The sequence below is a fragment of the Musca vetustissima genome, unplaced genomic scaffold, assembly GCF_032173495.1.
Source record: "Musca vetustissima isolate MV318-11 ecotype Yass unplaced genomic scaffold, APGP_CSIRO_Mvet_v1 utg59123, whole genome shotgun sequence".
NCBI lineage: Eukaryota > Metazoa > Arthropoda > Insecta > Diptera > Muscidae > Musca > Musca vetustissima.
The window spans coordinates 12,025-32,192 of NW_026881423.1; the positions used below are offsets into that span (position 1 = coordinate 12,025).

The window sequence follows — 20,168 nt, forward strand, 5'->3', positions numbered from 1 at the left end:
ATTGTTGTACAATACGTCTCGGCGATCTCCTCATTTCAAAATTAACCATATTCGGATATTTTTTTAATACAGTCGTAGCGACGAACTCCTACATCACATCGAGCTCGATAGGTAAAGGAAATTTATTTCATTCTGAATTTTAAACCATTTTAACCCAAATATCTGGGGAAATCACCTGAGAGTATGTTCTAAATTCAGTCCTGGTATATTTCTTTAGTTTCCTAAAGCATATTTGTAAATCGTTCATTTATATTACATCATCCTAAGGTTTAAGAAAAACTTAATCTTGAATATTATTGAATCCAATTGTTATTAGATGTAACTACTTTAAGCTTATAGGGTATAAACTTTGAATAAACAATAAAAATGTTACCGAATTATAAATTGAAATGAAAGGTTTGAGCGATGAATTAATTGGTAAATAAAGAAAGGTAATGTAAAGGTTAATGGGCAGTCGTAATATAAGTATGGGGGTCCTCATGATTCAGAGGCCCATTAAGGGGGTTCAAGGTAGGAACCCATAGGGAGGGCAAAGGGTACCCAAACTCCACCTAGGGGTACCAGCAACAACAACATCAGCAACCAAATACAATCCAGCAACAACAACAATCAAAAACAATACAACAACATGTTTTAACGGTTTTCTTGTAAAATGATATAATGTTATTTTTGTACGTGCTCAAGTGTACCTCCTCGCCGCTAGAGTTTTAGCCGGTGCCAAATTAGCAAAATACCATTGACACCTTGGTAATGAATAGAGGTCATACTTGCCAAGCACATTACAGCTTTGCAACTAGTGTCGGGAAAAAGAGCTATGTGTCGCACTAAATTTAACAACATACCACCCATAGTCGAAATGGATGATGGCGTTGTTGTGGTCAACGACCAAACAGTACAAATTGAGAAAAGGGAGAGCCACCGCTGATTTTTAGCGGAACATACTTGTTATTGTTTGAAGAAGTCAAAGTCAATGGAACAAGTTATAAGAATCGAAATGGCTCAGTGTCCTTAACACCAGGAATACCTCGGGCGGCTGTCGTCAACCTGACGGAGGATATAGAGGTGCTAAATATCCCTTATCTGCACCATTCGAACTTAGAAAATTTGCAGCATATTCAAAATCTTCAGCGCAAAGTTGCTGAAAACCACTATATAAGTTTAACCATCTCTCTTTGTGGAGTCTTTTCTACATTTTTTGTGGTTAAACGAATTCTAAAAAAACGCAAATTAGCTGCCTTCAATAAATCTCTGCAAGCAGTAGTATCTCAAACAGCCACTGTATCCGGGGACGGCTCCAACTAAGGAGGGGAAGAGTTACCGAAATAAACATTCGTCGCTGAGAAATGCTTGATTAGCATTTTCCCACAATAAATGACTGTAAGTGCATCGTCGACACATTTTGAAAAAGCACCACCATGAAATGAAAGACAAAACTAAAACTCGTCAGTCTTCCATCGAAACTCAAACTTACAACAAGCAGCACCAACAAGTAAAGGAATTTGAGCAGCAACAACAACAATAACAACATTCAACAATCTTATTCTAATAATAATAATAATAACTAATACTTAAGAAACAACAACAATTAATATTATTCTAATAATTTTAGTGAAACACTTAATACTTAATAAATAATAATTAAATAAAGATAATCAAGAAACTAAAACAAATAACTTATATAAGACTCAAAGATATTTACTAGATTTTGGAGAAGACTATTTGCAAAAAAGCATAGAAGTTATATATTGTTGAAGTAGAAAGCTTATATATACACAGTCCTAAGTATTCATAGATTAAGAATTTGGGGATGGTTTAAAAACATATACTCACATATAGGACGATGCAACATTGTATGAAGTCATCAAAAAGTATTGTTCCCCTTCCAAACCGATCAAATTTTCGTATTAACATATCTATAATATTATCAGATAGACGGTAGCCAAAAGACGTTAGTGCTGTCTTTAATTCTGCCCTGTCAATGTTTCCAGAATTGTCACGATCAAACGATCGAAAACAATTTTGCCAATCGGTTACATATTTCCAAAGGGATCCAAAATCTTGAAATGAAACAGTTCCTCTGTTTTCACGATCAAACATTCCAATCATCAGACGGACCGTTTCTGGATTAAATGGACTCCAAGTTCCATTTGAAAGAGCCACTTGCAATTCGTCAGCAGATATATACCCACTTCGATCTTTATCCACACTAACAAAGAAAAAACATATTTAGCATTTAAACTAGGATACTAAGATTACTTCTTACCGGGAAAATACATCCCACAAAAATTGCTGGTCAGGCATTTGCGACTGATTCATAAACGACATTTTATCTTGATAGGAACAATATATTAATAATAAAAAGATTCGCTAACTAGTTCAGATGAACGATTTAGTTGAAAGTAGAGTTGGGTAGTTTCGGAACGAATTAGTTCATTGGAACTATTCCGAGAAAGGAGCGATCGGAACTTGTTCCAGCTCATAAAAATTTGAAGATGTGCTATGTCCTTACACTTAATCGCTCTAGTACAGTACCCATAAGCGTTTGAATAAAAAATTATTAAAAATATTCCAAACGAATCGATGGTTAATCAAAACACTTTTCCCATCAAATGTGTGCTAATTACGTGACCGGCACTGCATATAAACATACGTTCATCAATTTATTATTGTGTAAATAGTAAAATTATTTTATTTATTTTAAAAATATATTTGGTTCTTATAGTCCTACAGTTTTAAATTTTTTCTTCCATTAAAAAATCAACACGACTTTTATTTACTGTTGTTGTTAAGTTGTATTTTCCTTTTTATGTGTAAATTCAAACTAATTTGGATACGTATACGTCGTTTTTGAGTTCCTCGGGTATCTGACATATTCTCGGAACAGTTTTATTGACAAATTTACTTTTCCGTGCGATTTTTTTTTTCAAGTGAACTACTTTTTGCGCAACTTTTTAAAAATTCCCAGCGGTAACACTGCTTGGAATTCTTCGTTCACTTATCTAGTGTTTACAAACGACATTTTGAGTAGACAATAACGAAGCCAAAACCATAGTATGAGTTTGCGTTGATGCAATAAATGGAAATAAAAACACAAGTGGTTAGAATTTTTTACCTAACGTAGATTTGGTTGTTTATTGATAATTGTTCGTGGAACAATATAAAATTACCTTTACTACAGGATGAAGAGGTTGATGCTTTTTGGTCGTGAACCAAAGAACGAGTGTTAATTAAAAGCTAAGATGTCACAAAGCGGCGCTTTGACATAGCAACTCGTTATATTTTGCTACTACCTTTTGTCTTTAGTACGAAATACTCAAAGACGTATATAAAGGTAGTGAACAAGATATAACAATGGATTAGAATTTACTTTAATTCAAATGAAATTATATTTCAAATTAAACATTGCCGCCCGCGTTGCAAATTCTTGCCATGTTGCAAAATTTTGTTTTATACTTTTTTCAAAAAACATTTTATGGCTAAAGTTTTGCTCGACGAGCAGGATCGTGCAATGTCTCGTCAAGATCTGATCCGTTAGCTTTTTTATAATCAAAAGACTCGCCGAGTCTTGCGGCTAGGCAATTGAAGATTGCACATCGCTTGATGATGAAATGCTACATGGAAACCAGGGCTAGAATAAGTTTTGTGGCTTTATTCTTGTTTTGAACCTCTGGGCCTAGTATCATGCTGACCGTCGCAGCTTCGTTGAACCGAGAATCGGCAAGTTGCAAGCCAGCATGATATTCTTTATGCCGCACGGACGTGGACTCCGACGGAGCAACGATATGTCCCAAACCAATGAATCTCGCTGAGAGCATTTGCGTAACGTCGCAGGGACTTGGAGCCGAAGGCAATGATGAGTTAACGGACGGACGTTTAGAGGTTGATTTTGTTGGAACAACATTATGCATGCTCGAAAGAGGTGGCGACACCACCGTTTCTCCTGAAGGAACTTCAGGGACCGTCGAAGACGGACTTTAAATTATTTTTCCTCCGATGGAGAAGCGGCTTCATAAGATCCCGAAGGGCATGGACTCGCTGGCGATGGGGACACCTGTGAGGTTGAAGTCCCTTTCCTCATCGAACATGAGGACGTCGTCTTCAATATCGTACGGCAGCCATCGTACCTAAATTTTCCATCTTCTGTGAAAATAGAGAGATGTGATACCGAAACGATGAGGATTATAATTAATAAATGTATGGCCAGAATGACCAGTAAAGACCGTAGGTCGTTTTGTAATTATCATAGTCCCATAACGCGCGACTCTATCGCGACCATCAATGGTCATTTTTCATTAAAAAGAAATAGGTGGCAAAAGACGACTCGAGATATGGACTATGATAATTATTTGCGCAACACCTCTACTATTCGACATTATATCCACGATGTGGAAGTATTTGTAATTACGAAAGATGCATAACATCAGTGTATTATATTTGATTTCATAATCCTGCAAAAGGATTGTGGGATTTAGAATAAATTATGGGAGGTCGTAAACCTGTAGGACAATTTTGAGACATTTGCGTGACAAATGAATAAAAGAAATTGAAAGTGACCAGATGTGTTATTGAATATGTATGACAGAAGTGGACTGTATATGTTTATTGAAACTTGCTCGTGAAGCGTGTACATTTTATTAGAACAGTAACATTAGTCAACTGGGATGATGTCCCGGAATGTAGATCGTAGAATCTACATTTGCGTAGCGTGTATGTAGGGTACAATGTAGGCGATGTTATCTTCAAGTTTTCCGTGAGAAAACTTACCTAGCACAATTATTTTAGTTACTATCGACACATATGTTACCCTAAAGAGAAGGACGTAAGTAGGAAGAGGGCATTGGACCAGTAATGATCCAACCGAAAATCTGGGCTATTAGCTATTATTAGAATGTAGGTGTTCGGTTCGTTCCAGCATTCGTGAAATGTGGACGAACTTTTTTGATGTCAACAATTGTAATTGAAAATCGACATATAAACGAAAATGTTCAATAAAAATTAGATAATAGCACGTGATGCTGTAAATATAATGTTTAAAATACACTGTATATAGAAACAGTCGTGAATTTTTATATTTATTGTATCGTGGATACAGTAAAAATATGGTTTAACGTAATTAAGCAAAAAGTTAGAAATTTTAAGAAAAAATATTAAAATTTCACTAAAATTTCTCTCAGTGTATTTAATTTTTCGTAAAGTATTTGCAGTGTATCGTATAATACACGTCAAAAATGGCAATGTATCGAAGATAACAATTGCCAATAAATATGTAAATTTTTCCGATAAATGTAATAGGTAATATTATATGTGAAATTAATATATTTGTATAAATATTGCCAAATATAGGGTGCACTATGTCGAAAACAGAATTTAAAATTATTTTTAGTTGATATCCGAAGGATTCAACTCGAAAAATATCCGAAAACGGCACAAAAATATTTTTCTAAATATTTATCCAATTTATTCGGGCGTGTGAACACCCCTAAGGAAACTGATCATATGTTTCCAATAATATGTCACATGTGATAGTGACGGGTGGCAACAATCAGCAGAGATGACAATCGCTCTCTCATGTGATGTTGTTATTGTTTTTGTTTGTCTTTGTTGTTTGGCAAACAAGAAGAAGAATTTAAGAGGATGAACACAACAACGAATTTAATGTAAATAATGAAAGAAAATGTGTCAGTCGCTATTCAACAGCTGTTGATGCTAGACTGCGCTTATTTTCCTTTCGGTTTTTTTGTGTTGCATTGCAATTACAACAAACACATATATTTGTTTTTGTTTACAATCGACATTTTGAGTTTTTTGCACTGTGTCTTCCATTTTTTTTTAACGAAATTTTGGAAATAAAGAACTTTTGAAAGTCTTTAATGATGGATGCGGACGGGGAGCCGCCCCCAAAACCCAAACCAGTTTGGGATCCTAATAAAAGCCGGGCAAATTTAATGTCCAATCAAAATAAAAAATTTATAAACAATAATGGTGAACCCATCCAAAATACAAATGCTTCGCAAGCTTCATCTAATGATTCTGATTGTTCAGCAAAAATTGAATACAATTATAATGCATTGGGTACTAATATCCTTTATCCTCAATATCACCCCGGTCCATTTTACGTCATGGTTAAGTCTGATAAACCTATAAGTTCCAGGAGGAAGAACTGTGAACTACACCTCTATGCTCTTTTTCAATGAATTAATATCCCCGATACATATGTTTGCAAAAACGTTGGCTACAACACTTTTCGCTTAACTTTTAACAATTGTGATGCAGCAAACAAATTTGTACAAAATGGAAGATTACAAGAAGTTGGTTTAAAAGCAGAAATTCCTGAGCGTTTTGTTCAAAGGTTTTTTGTTATTAGAAATGTGCCGAAGTCTATTGACGGTATAACAATTAAGAAATCTATTGAAGAGAATAATGACATCGATGTCATCTCTGTATATAGATTTACTAGGAGGTGTGAGAATAACTCAGTGGAAGAAACTGAAACCATCAAGGTGGGATTGATCAGTGATGGCATTCCTAAATTTTTGTATATGTGTAGCACCAGAATCAAGCCAGATTTGTATGTTCCACAATTACGTCTCTGCAAAAACAGTGGCATCTCGGCCACATCGCTGTGCGCTGTAGATCCGACAAACGGTGTATTGAATGCAATAAACCCTTAATTTGTCCAAACCAATGCAAAGAGCAAAAATGTAACGATTGTCTATCGACTACCAAGTGCACCGAACCATGTATCTCTCCTAAATGCATTTTATGTAACGGTACTGATCACAAAGCCACGGATACGGATAAATGTTCAAAATGGAAAGCAGAGAAGAACGTAAGAGTAATAATGACTCTCATCAATTTAAGTAAGAAGGAAGTCCTAGAAAAATATCCTGAGACCGAAAACTACTACAGCGTCTTGGCAGATCATGAGTACGATTCCGATTTTCCCCAATTGAATAAAAAACAAAAGTACAAAAAAAGAGGTGTTAATGAGGAGATTAACAGAAGAATTACAAAAATAAAATATAGTAAAATTGCTGCACCTCGTGTAAAAAATAACCATCCAGTTGGTAATCCCATAAATATTATCCCTTCAGCTCCTGTCTATGAGCAGTCTTCATCTTCCAGAGTAACAGATCTGGAAAAAACAATGTCATTATTTACAAATCAAATGGTTCAGCTACTCACATCATTAAACTGCACAGAAGGCTTAGACATCCTTGAAAATGTCAGGAAATCAGTTTTACCATGCTCTGTAAAGAATTCAAAAAATACTATAAGTGAAAACGATATAGATCAAGATGTCTCTACGACACCAATTTTTGTTTTTCTCAACGATATGAACATTTTACAACACAATATACAAAGCCTTAACAAAAACAAACATTATCTAGAATTCTATCTGAATAAACTTGATATCGATATATGTGTATTAAGTGAAATATTCAATATAGACGAATCGCAAAACAACACTAATATTTATAACTACAACATACTGTCCAAAAAGAGAAATGACAACTACGGTGGAGTTGCCATACTCTTAAAAAAGAACATAAAATTCAAAAAAATAAAATTCCACACACCCTTGGATATAATTATATGCCAAACAACGAACTTATCAAACAATATAACAATAGTGTCAGTGTATTTCCCTCACTCAATAAAAGCATACGAAGTGAAATATGAAATGGAAAGACTTCTATGCTTTCTAGATTCAAGATCTGATGTAATTATATGCGGAGACTTCAATGCAAGACACTCAAGACTCGTTTGACTCACATCGAGGAAACATTGTAAAAACTTTTTTTGATTCTTCCAATTTCTATTCTCTTAATAACGGAAATTTTACATTCAAGAAACGTCAATGTGATACCACTGGTTCTGTATTGGATCTATCCTTCACAAATACAACTTTAGATATTACATGGAAAGTACAACCTTACACTATTGGGGAGAGTCATCATTTCCCCATATTTATTAATATCAAAATCAGCAAGATAAAAAGTCAAAAGTTCCTAGCGAAGAAGAAGTTACTTAAATCTCTCAATAATTCCAACATCTTGCCTAATTTTCATGATATACACTTGACTTTCAATCAGGATATCAAAAATGCCACATATACCATTCCGAAAAATTACACACCCAAAGTATGGTGGGACTCTATGGTAGAAAAAAACCTGTGCTCCAGTTAGCCGCTCAAAAAACATACGATTTTTTAAATAGCAACACCAATGCTTATAGATTAATTGAAGCCAACAATGCTTTCAAAAATGCAGTAAAATTTGCCAAAAAGAAGTCATTTAAAACAAAAATCGAAGACTTAAGCAAAGAACCCAACTCAAAATCGCTTTTTAAATTTGTTCGAGGTTGCAAGAACTCTTTACTCCTCAGTGTCAAAATAATTGGTCTGCTGATGACGATAAACAATATTTAATTCATTTAAGGGACCAAGTCCCCAACAATTTACCAATCCAATTACAGTATTCGAGCTCAAGAGTGACGTCTCTTTTTTCTACTGGAGAGTTGAATAGTGTTTAAAAAAAAGAAAAAAACATCTGCAGCTGGAATTGATGGTGTAACGTATGAAATGATGAATCAATTATCGGATACTGCCAAACAAAATTTATTATTGGCCATAAACAGTGCCTGGAAAGATTGCAATTATATGTCTGAATGGAGAAAAATAAAAATTGTACCCATCCCAAAGCCTGGAAAAGATTTGGATATAATCACCAACTACAGGCCAATAGCTTTAATACCAGTCTTCGCCAAAATTATTAATTTGATGGTAAAAGAAAGACTTCAACATTTTCTGGATCAAAATAACATTTTTCCACAAATACAATGCGTATAGGAAAAACCTATCTGCATCTATGTGCATAAATGATTTGCTACACACAATTAACTTCTATAAAGAGCAAGGTGATAAAGTCATCATTGTATCATTAGATGTCAACAAGGCATATGATTGTGTAAATATTAATTTACTATATAAAATCTTAATTACCATATCCTGCCCTACTGACTTAGTTAATTGGATCATCAACTTCCTCAAACAGAGGACCCTAGTTATGCGTAATGAAAGCCTGGACATTTACAACGGTCTCCCCCAAGGAAGTTGCCTAAGTCCCACCCTTTTTAACATTTATACGCTTGGTTTACATGGTATCATGAATCAGTATATAAAAACATTTCAGTTTGCGGATGACTTTATAATTTTATCAGCACATAAGGATTTTGACACGGCAAATGATTTACTTACTTACTCAACTTAACCTTCAATACTGATAAAACCGCCGTCATGTATGTGGCAAAGGGTGCCAGGAAAAAACCACAGATCCGAATTCGAGGAGTATTTATTAATCCAGTGGAAAAAATAAAATTCTTAGGAAGACATATAAAGAACAGTCTAACTATTAAAAACCACTACGATGAGGTCATAAATTCATGCAAGACGACATTAAATGCTCTAAAAATGATAAATTCGTTCAAAGATGGAATACATCCCAAAGTGTCCATAAATTTGGCAAAATCCCTTCTATTCTCCAAAATGGAATACTCTATATCATCTATGGCGCACATGCCTAAGTATATAAATAAAAAAAAATACAACATTCCAAAACCATATTCTAAGAAAGAATCTGGGACTAACGCCTTCAACTCCAGTTCATGTAATACATGCCTTAGCTGTAGTACTGCCGCCCGATTATCGTTCGCAATATCTTGCAGCCAAGGAGTTATTAAAATTTAAAGTGTCTCATCCCGACACATACCAAAATTTTACATCACACCCGACTAGGAAAACGAGCTTCGGTATGATTTACAACAAATTCAAACACATATTTGACAACACCAGAATTTGTCCGACAGAACCCCCTGGGAGAAAAATGTCATTTCTTATGGACATATTTAAAGTCAGTAAAAGTTCTCAACCCCAAGAACTCTTCAAAATCATTTATCTGCAGAAAGTAAATGAATTCAAGTCAACAGGAACCTCCATATGGGCAACTGATGCTTCCGTTATGGGAGAAACAACCGGATGTGGTGTCTGCAACATATCCTCTGATCAAAACTTTGTGTTTAAAATAAACTCTAAATGTTCCTCACTTATGGGAGAACTTAACGCCATAAATAAAGCCATCGATCTGATCATCGAAGACGGCATTGAAAAGGCTGTAATCCTAACCGACAGCAAAAATGCCTGTCTTCTCTTAAAGAATAACACATCACACAATTATCTAGTCAACATAATAAACCGAAAAATAAACACATCAAATTTAAATCATCTTACCTTCTTATGGGTTCCCTCGCACATAGGAATCTCTTCCAACGAACAAGCAGACTACTTTGCAAAACAAGCCACCCACGCAGGCTGCATCATTTCGTCCGAATTTGCCTTAAAGGACGCTTACTCGGCGATACATGATATCCTATGGGATGAGTGGATTAGTAAATATAGACTCTTGTCAATTTCAAAAGGAACATACTTCTCGCAGTTTTTCCCGTCACCTCCAAAAAGGCATTGGTATGCTGAGCACTCACTCGAACCCGGAGAAATAAAATTGGTCAATCGACTTCTTTCTTAAAAACATACCTGCACCAAATAAATCTCGCCAACTCCAACATATGCAATGTCTGCAATGTACCTGAAACCGGGAACCACTTAATCTTTGACTGCAACATTCACAACCACTTTAGAGGAAATTGCAAGATTTTCACAGATTTTACAAACTTACGTGCTCTCCTGAAACAACGCACCAAGGAAAACATCAAAGAGCTTTGCAAATTCGTTCGCGATTCAAAGTCATCACATCACAAAAATAAGGAATGAATACACGAATCAAATACCCACATATGTACTAAGAAACGAATGTGATTACTTTCGATATAATGTTTACTGAACACAGCTGAAATAAATAGTCTTGGTATATAGGTACTTTGGGTACCTATCCAACATCACTAACAAAATCAAAAAAAAAAAAAATGTGTAGTAAATGATGAAATAAATAAAGAGAAAATATATATGTGATCGTGAATTACTTTTTGTTGTAAACAATAAGTGTGTTGTTTTATACAATGAGACAGCGCTGTTGCTTTTAGCAATGTAATTTACCGCCGGCAACGGATGGACGATTAGGCGCTTGTTAAATCGACCGACAGTTTTTGTTTATTAATTTTATTATTTATCACAACACAAATCTCACCGTATGACACTTTTTTATTTCGAAAAAATAAATTAAACGGTGTACATACCTGTGTTGTTGAAATATAAATTTTTAGTATAAAATATATTGAATAAATGGAGTGTGATGATCGTTGATCTGTGTATTTATTGTCCTCGACGATGTCGATGTTTTCCTTCGTGACAGGAGGAGACGGGTTAGTTTTTGTCGTTTTGGACCAATGTTTGCGTTGATGCAATAAATGAAAATAAATGGAAATAAAAACACAAGTGGTTAGAATTTTTTACCAAACGTAGATTTGGTTGTTTATTGATAATTGTTCGTGGAACAATATAAAATTACCTTTACTACAGGATGTAGGGGTTGATGCTTTTTGGTCGTGAACCAAAGAACGAGAGTTAATTAAAAGCTAAGATGTCACAAAGCGGCGCTTTGACATAGCAACTCGTTATATTTTGCTACTACCTTTTGTCTTTAGTACGAAATACTCAAAGACGTATATAAAGGTAGTGAACAAGATATAACGATGGATTAGAATTTACTTTAATTCAAATGAAATTATATTTCAAATTAAACAGTATGCTATGTGGGATCTATTATTACCAATATATAAACGATATCTCATGAGACTGTGGCCACCCGAGCAAGCTTATCAGCCGTTCAATAGCAGGATCGAATCATTTGTTCCTTTTTACACACAACTTACTCTCAAAGAGAGCATGCGTGCATTGGCTGCTTGACGCGGTTCCATAGTGAAATAAACTTCACAGGCATAAACCGTTTTTATTGTCCTGCAGTCTGATAGGCTGCAGTCATTTATTATTTATTCTTTCTTTTTGTATATCCATTCTCTGACTGGTTAACGACAATTACCGACGCGAAATTTGCAAACCAGACACAAGCCATACAGTTAAACACGTTTGTATATAATATACCACATGTACGGCAGAAAATTGTCATAATCATATACAATTTTCTATACAAAAATTTCCATAGGGTAATACGGCGTTTATATTAGAACTTTTTACCGGGTTAACCTATTTTATGAGGATTTATTTGGCATATATTTAAAAGAATTTACAATTTAAACGCACTGGGTTAACCAAATCCGGTACAATGTAAACGTACTTTAAGCTTACAGCCGTCGGCACTTTAAGAAGTTGCGTATTTTAATTTGCTAGCGATTCCGTGAGCACTTTTTCCATTACAATGGATTATGGTTCATCTGTTTCAAAATTATGTTTACTTGAAAATTAACACATATGTTGTTCATGTGGATAGGTATTATCCTATTGAATATAATCGATATAGGTCCACGTGTTGATAGAGCCCCCATATAACTCTACATTGGATTTAAGGTACTTAAAAGATTTCACCATTTGTTAACTATGTTTTTATGTTAATAGATTTTCTGTGGGTAAAGGTCCTCATTATAAAATTTTATGAATGTAGGTGTTTAAGTAAGAATCGCCTTTATATGCATTGTTGGGAAATGCATCCTTTGAACGCTCGTGTTCATTGTGTTTGTTTGCATACTCATTAGAAAACTTCATACTCCTTATTGTTACAACATTGAACTGTCAGTTTTCTAATGAGTATTGTTTGGCGCCAATGTCACTTTGCAGCATTGTTGTTATTGTTCATCTCCTTCTCGTATCGATATCTACTCGTAACACAGGTAATCTGTTCTTTCTCCTTTTCTTCCCCTATTATTATTTATATTTAATTTATCAATAAAATTCTGGAATCAGAAACTAAAACGTTCGTGTTTTATTTCTTTCCTTTTTTCGAAACGCAATTTCGGCGCCTAAACATTTTGGTCCTATCGAACCGGATTCGAGCTTTGGAAGCGGAATTCTAATTGGGTTTTATTTGTTTGCATTTCCACAGATTACCAGCAACAACTTCATAATCACCCTCATCAACTTCATCATCACTATCATCTTCAAACATCATCAACAACAAATCAGGTAGGTGAGTGCAGTGATTTTTTTCTTTTGTGAGCTCGCGAAAAAAGAATAACAAACAAAAAAAAAAGTTCAAAGTCTAAAATACCAAAAATTATAACTTTACAACAACAACAAAGGTCGCTTTATAACGCGTCGCTAATCCCTATTTTTTCGTTTGTCGCCTTTAATGTTTCCCTTGTCTATTATTGAACAGTGGTAAAAAAAGACAAATATTTTTTAGTGCAAATATATATTGTGGTAATTGTGAGAAAAAATTGCTTAAAAAGTGTTTTTTAATTAATGTGTGTGGTCAATATTATTAATAAAATTTAATTAACGTTCGTGTTAAATTTTGATAATTTTATTAATAACATCGACCTAATTTTAATAATAAATATTAAATTCTAAAATAGTCCGCACCTATTACCACTGTGTTGTGCGAATAATAATAGAAAAATAAACGTGCCCTTTCCCTTTAATATTCGCAAATATCCCTGTTCAATAATACACAATAATATACACGTATATACGCTAGCGACATATTTACGTTGTACGGTCGCTTGTCTGTTTACTGCAGTACCATACACACACGCTACACACATAACTAATATCGTAATAGGCAGCCGTCGCTTGCCTACGATAAACTTATTTTTTTTTCGTTTTTCTTTTGTTTGCGTGTACGCTACACTAATCGGGTCGGTCGATTGTGGCGTGTTGGCACGTTTGGAACAAAGTAATATTTTTTCGTATATTGATTAGTATTGTGTGTATGAACAAATTGAAAGCTACTTTTGGACATTTTAACTTATCGTTTACTCTACAGTCCGCATTAGTCGAAATTCATATAAATAATAATTTTTCGTGTTATTTATATTGAATTTAATAAAAAATAAAATAATTTTGATATTTTTTACATATATTTATATTTTTAAAATATTTATTTTGATTTAATATTTCAAATTGAGTGGATAATTTCTAAATTTTTAAACTTTTTCGAAGTTTTGTCGATTTTTTCGTGAAAATTAAACATTTTCGTATAGTTTATTGGCTATATTTTGAAAGTTTGATCGATTTTTTGCATAACTTTTCGTTTCTTTTTGGTTTTTAATCAACCGTTCGTGGTTATTTGATATATTCTTTGGGAATATTTTGGAAATTTTTAGAATTTTTTGGAATTTAGTTGTTATTTGAACAATTTTGGATTGTTTTTCGAACAATTTTCATCCGTTCTCAAATATAATTTTGTATATTTGGGTTGTTTTAGCTAATTCGAGCTATTTCTTGGAAATCTGGTAAATTCGTCGGAATTTAAGCAAATTTTGCTGGGTTTGGGAAGAAATTTATTTTGTCGTAGCGATTTCAACTTGTTGTCAGCTTTTTATTGGGAAAGCTTTGGTTTCAACTCTAACTAAATAGTTTTTTTCTTTTGGATAATTTCTCGTGTTCGTGCGATTAAAAAGAAAATTGTAATCATGCCTTCTACTCCTCTAAATACCTACATCAGAGTTTCGGACGCTCTAGTCAAAATGTGTGATAAACTTCGGGCTTTAAAGGAAGATGATGTAGATATCTTTGTCTTAGAAGTTAGAAGTGCCGAATTGAACAAAAAATGGGCAAGTGTAGAAAATTCGTTTGAAAAATGTATTTTCTTCTTGGAATCGTCTGAGGATTCGTGTCAGGAAGATGTCGAGTCGGTAGAATCGAAACAGGAGGTCGTTTATGAAATGTTCATGGATTGTCTAGCAATGTTAAACCGGGCCTTGCACAAACTTCGGCAAGAAAACGTTCATATAAATCGGGATCCGTCTGATATTCCTCAAGAAGTCCAGACACAGTCTGCACCTCCTAGGGAAGTCCAGGCTAGCGATACTGATTTAAATAAAACGAACTCGTCCACCCACACTTGTCGAAATGTGGGTACTCAGGCTTCTAGCTCCCCAATATCAAGTATTGGGGATCCTAGAGGTAATTCGAGTTTTAATGGTGAGCCAGACAATTTAGACGTTATCCATAATTTAGCGTTGCCTCCTTGCGATATTGATGTTTTCGAGGGCGATTTTCTTTCGTGGCCAACCTTTAGAGACATTTTTAGCGCGGTATTTATAAACAATTCACGGTTGAGTGATATTGAGCGTCTTTGTCATTTGACGCGAAAAACTAGAGGGGAAGCTCGCGAGATTGTTTCCAAATTCCCCTTAACGAACCGCAGTTTTGGTCTGGCGTGGAACGCTTTGAAAGCCACTTACGATAATCCTCGTATGTTGATTCATAATCAGTTATAATATATTACAAGTTCGGGTCTTAAACAAATCCAGCGTGGTATCAATGGTTGCTTGTCCGCAATGTCCATTTACGACGTTCGTACGGATAATTGGGATCCGTTCTTAGTTTTTATTTGTCTTCAAAGGCTTCCGAAAATTACACAAACCTTGTGGGAGCAAAGTGTTAAAGTCAAGTCATCTGTTTCGCTTTGGGAAGACCTCGATCGATTTTTAACGGAACGGATTCAAACACTCATGTGTCTCCATGGTATGCGAGGAAATGACTCAGTCAAAAAATCTGGCGGTAAAAAACTTCAAACCCATGTCATGAAACCATATCCTTATCGTAATTCCCCATCTTCTCCTAAGAATGATTGTATTCTTTGCCCTCAACAGTCCCATCAGCTTTTTGAATGTCCTCGATTCAAAAGTATGTCGCTATCGGCTAGATTTTCCACAGTGAAACGTCGTAGATTGTGTGTGAATTGTTTGCGTAGGGGGCACGAGGTGAAAACTTGTATTAGTCAGCATCGGTGTTCGAAATGTAGGCGTAGCCATCACACATTATTGCATCGTAGTGACACATCACCCAATAATTCTATTTCTTCGGTTGGTTCGGTAAACCGGAATCCTTCAAATTCACCAAATCCTGTCCCCATCAATCCTTCTGTCCCATCCACATCAACTAGTGTTTCTCGGCAAGTTTTCCACACGGCTCATAATAAATCCGTTCTATTGGGGACAGCTATTGTAAATGTCGTCCATTGTGGTGTTTCGTATCCCGCTAGGGCTTTAATAGATCCAGCATCAGAATCATCGTTTCTGACTCAAGGCTTGCAGAATAGGTTGAAACTCCCTGTAAGTTCAACAGATGTCACTGTTTCTGGGGTGAATTGTACAATTTCGGCCAATTCTAGTAAAATATGCTCGTTGCAAATTGGAAGTCGTTGCGATCCTTCAGTGGTTTTAGAAACTCGTGCCGTGGTTTTGCCGTCCATTTCGGGGAATTTGCCCTCGTTTAATGTCTCGTCGGATTTTAGAGCCCAAGTGCCAAATATTCGTTTGGCAGATGATGATTTGTTTAATCCACGTCCTGTGGAACTTCTTTTGGGTGCAGACTTGTATCCACAAATTTTGTTGGAGGGTTCTCAGTCAATTCTTTCTGGGACTTTGCTGGCTCAAAATTCTGTTTTCGGGTGGCTTGTAACTGGACCTATCCCATCGTCAGAGATTCGTACCTTTGCCACTTTAGTTGACCGCCAAAATTATAATAGAAATTATATGATTAGATCGAATAAATCGGGGCGATCCACTTTGGCCCGCTCCTAATTGGAGTAGTGTAATGTGTAGTGTAATGGCTCCCCTAAAATCAATTTAACTTCTCATCTAGAAGTTTCTGGCCTCTGAACTTTTGAAAAGTATTGTGAAGAAAACAATTATAGAATTTCGTAGTGTTTGGTTCTACGGATGCTATTCTCTCGAGGTTGATCAAAATCCCTTCGAAGGCATTAACTACAACTGGTGTAGATTTCGTTGATCCTTTGAAGGTAAATTCGTTCACATGTCCGTTTGTCTAGTTTACCAAAGGATATGTTTGTGGATTCCTGCGTTTATCTACCAAAACGATTTATTCCACTCGAGATTTTTGAAAAATGTATGTCGTAATTTGGGGCCAGTTAGTTGTGAAAATCATGATCTTATGTCGCTGCTTTACTACTCCGGCCTCTCGTGGCATTTTATTCCAGCTCGTGTTCCACATATGGGTGGATTCTGGGAAGCGAGAATAAAAAGTTGTAAGCCACACAGTTCAAAGCAAGTTAAATTTGAGGAATTGACAATCATATTGGTCATATAGAATCTTGCTTAAATTCGTGTTTCCAACCTAACTAGTTGCTTTGACCCAGATCATTTCTTCATAGGCACGTCGTTTCTTTCTCCTCCTGAACCTGTCGTAATTGACTAACCTATATCGCTTGTGAATAGGTTTCGTAAAGTTCAAGAGCTTGCTAATTTGTTTTGAAGTCGTAATCCATAACGAGAAATTACACGGTTGGCTTGTCACGTCAGAATCGTTGACGTTCGGTCGACAACAGGCATTGTAAAGCGGCCTATTTCTAAATTGATTGCACAGAAACATAAACGGAGTCCGTTACTGCGGATCCGAATCTATAGTAAACAATTTCTTAAGAAAATAAAATCGAAATCCGTCTCTGCGGATTTAAGCAATACTAGACCCGTATCTTCGGGTTCAAAGTATAGAATCCATAACTGTGGGTTCAATCGTGATGACTCCCTTGGAATTCACGCCATGTTCGTATGGTTGAATCAGGGAGAACGTCCGTTACTGCGGGTGACTCGTATGTTGCACTTTAGATTTGTTACTTGAATTTTGAAAAAAAAAAACTTGAATTAAATTGCTCACACACTGCACCGCCTACCATATTATTATATATAACTTTATGTAACTATATAAATGGAATATCTGTGTTACAACATAAATAATGTTGCAAGGTGGGCGCCAATGTTTAAGTAAGAATCGCCTTTATATGCATTGTTGGGAAATGCATCCTTTGAACGCTCGTGTTCATTGTGTTTGTTTGCATACTCATTAGAAAACTTCATACTCCTTATTGTTACAACATTGAACTGTCAGTTTTCTAATGAGTATTGTTTGGCGCCAATGTCACTTTGCAGCATTGTTGTTATTGTTCATCTCCTTCTCGTATCGATATCTACTCGTAACACAGGTAATCTGTTCTTTCTCCTTTTCTTCCCCTATTATTATTTATATTTAATTTATCAATAAAATTCTGGAATCAGAAACTAAAACGTTCGTGTTTTATTTCTTTCCCTTTTTCGAAACGCAATTTCGGCGCCTTGAAGTGTCTATTTTAAAATAAAAAAGTTCCAATGCCGGGCAAGGCGGAGCATGCACGTTGGAGCTTATACAAAATTATATTAATGGAATGAAAAAATAACATAATAATTGGGAGGGCACTATTAGAATTTTTAGTGTTTCAAGTAAGCTTTTATAATAAGTCTCACAAGCCAACTGCATAATAAAATGAATATTAACTTTTTTCAGCAATTTTACTATATTACTTGGCGATAAAAAATAAAAAAAAAAACGATTTTATCAACCACAAACAAAAGCTTCAAATTAATGTACCGTTTGTGAACAATAAAATTAACCATTAACAACAATAAAATATTGTTTTCTATTTTTGAGAATAAAATGGCAAATACATTAAAACTTTTTACCGGGTTAACCTACTTTATGAGAATTTATTTGACATATATGCAAAGGAATTGACAATTGAATCCCAGTGGGTTAACGAAATCCGGTTAAATGCAAACATACTATAAAATTATTTTTACAAGAATACTTTAAGAAAGTGTTTGTAATTGTTGGACTTTTCCCCGCCAGATTTTAATTTCGTACACTGTGCGACTTTAGGAAACTTGTATCCAATACTACACTCTATAGGATCAAAAGGCTTGAGATTAAAACCATCTTTAGAGTTTAAACACAACCAGAGAGTCACGAGTCAGCGTCATACTTTTTCGCCGGCGTGAAAACCAAACGAACGAGTTGGCTAGCGTCAAAAAAGGTCAATTATTTGTTTTCATTTTTTGACAGAATATTATCCGTTGTGCAAACCAAATTCAATTTATTATTTAATAAACAATAATGTCAATGAACTTGTGGAGAATTATTGTTTTCCATTTTATTTTTAAATTTTCTTCCATTTCATTATTAATTCGTTAAAAAAACGTCCACATCTTTGAAAATATTTGTTTTTTTTTTTTTAACAGCACTGTCATATGTTTTGATATAAATTCTCATTGAAATGTTGGTAGCACTGCTGATTTTTTCCTAAAATATTGGAACTCAATTGAGAGCAAGAGAGAGAATTTGAGTATGACGCTGAGCAGAAATGAATAAAACAGTGTTGGCCAAGGTATATTTAATAAGGTAGCCGCATCGGCCCAGCTGTTGGACAAATAAATGTTAAAAATGTTGTTGTAATGTTGAACCAAAAAATTAAAAAACAAAATTATGAATGAAAATCGCCGAATTTTGAAGAGCTTTATTGGCAATACTTTTATTAACATTTTCTACAAGAATTTGTGTCTTCTGTTTGTTTTGGCAAAATATTTTTGACATATCAAAATACAACAACCGATGTTTGTTGTAGAAATTCGCCGATGCGGCTACCTTGTATATCTACCTTGAACCAATCAGAATTAAGCATTTTGGAAAATGACAATTATTTGTTTATCTTTTGAATATTTTTAAAATTGTAAATGTTTGTGTAAATATCTGATTTTTGTATAAAAAGTAACATCAGAAGAGCGACTTAAATGCAATAATGTTGGTGCCATCGGGTGAATAGAGAGATAACAAGATTTGGACCATTTTTTCCGTAGTGTTTTTATTCCCACACATGAAATTTGAAGAAACAATATCATACAGAGAAGATAAAAAGGTCCCATCGAACCAAATCTTTTTTGATCCCAAAGTCTTGTTTTCGATTCCATGGTCTTCTTATAAAAGTCTAATGCCTTTCTTTTTATCCCTTGTTTTTCGTTATTTTTAATTTGTAGTTCAATTTTTATTTGGAAATGGATTTGAAAAAAAAACAACAAATTGTTATGACATATAATGTTCCCATCAGCTGGTTTGATACGGTTACCTTCTTAATATACCTTGATCTATATACATTAATTAGAATTTGCTCATGACGTACAAATGAAATATATGTTAATATATTTTT

At 34.7% G+C, this 20,168-nt stretch overlaps 1 protein-coding gene across 1 annotated transcript; it reads right to left on the minus strand.

Annotated features, from left to right (window-relative positions):
- Window positions 1-1,812: 1,812 nt before the first annotated feature.
- Window positions 1,813-2,325, minus strand: LOC133327363 (programmed cell death protein 6). Its single transcript, XM_061535922.1, has 2 exons — window positions 2,264-2,325; window positions 1,813-2,206 (listed from the first exon to the last, which is right to left on the minus strand). Exons 1-2 carry the CDS (start codon window positions 2,323-2,325, stop codon window positions 1,813-1,815), a joined length of 456 nt encoding a protein of 151 aa, XP_061391906.1.
- Window positions 2,326-20,168: the final 17,843 nt, after the last annotated feature.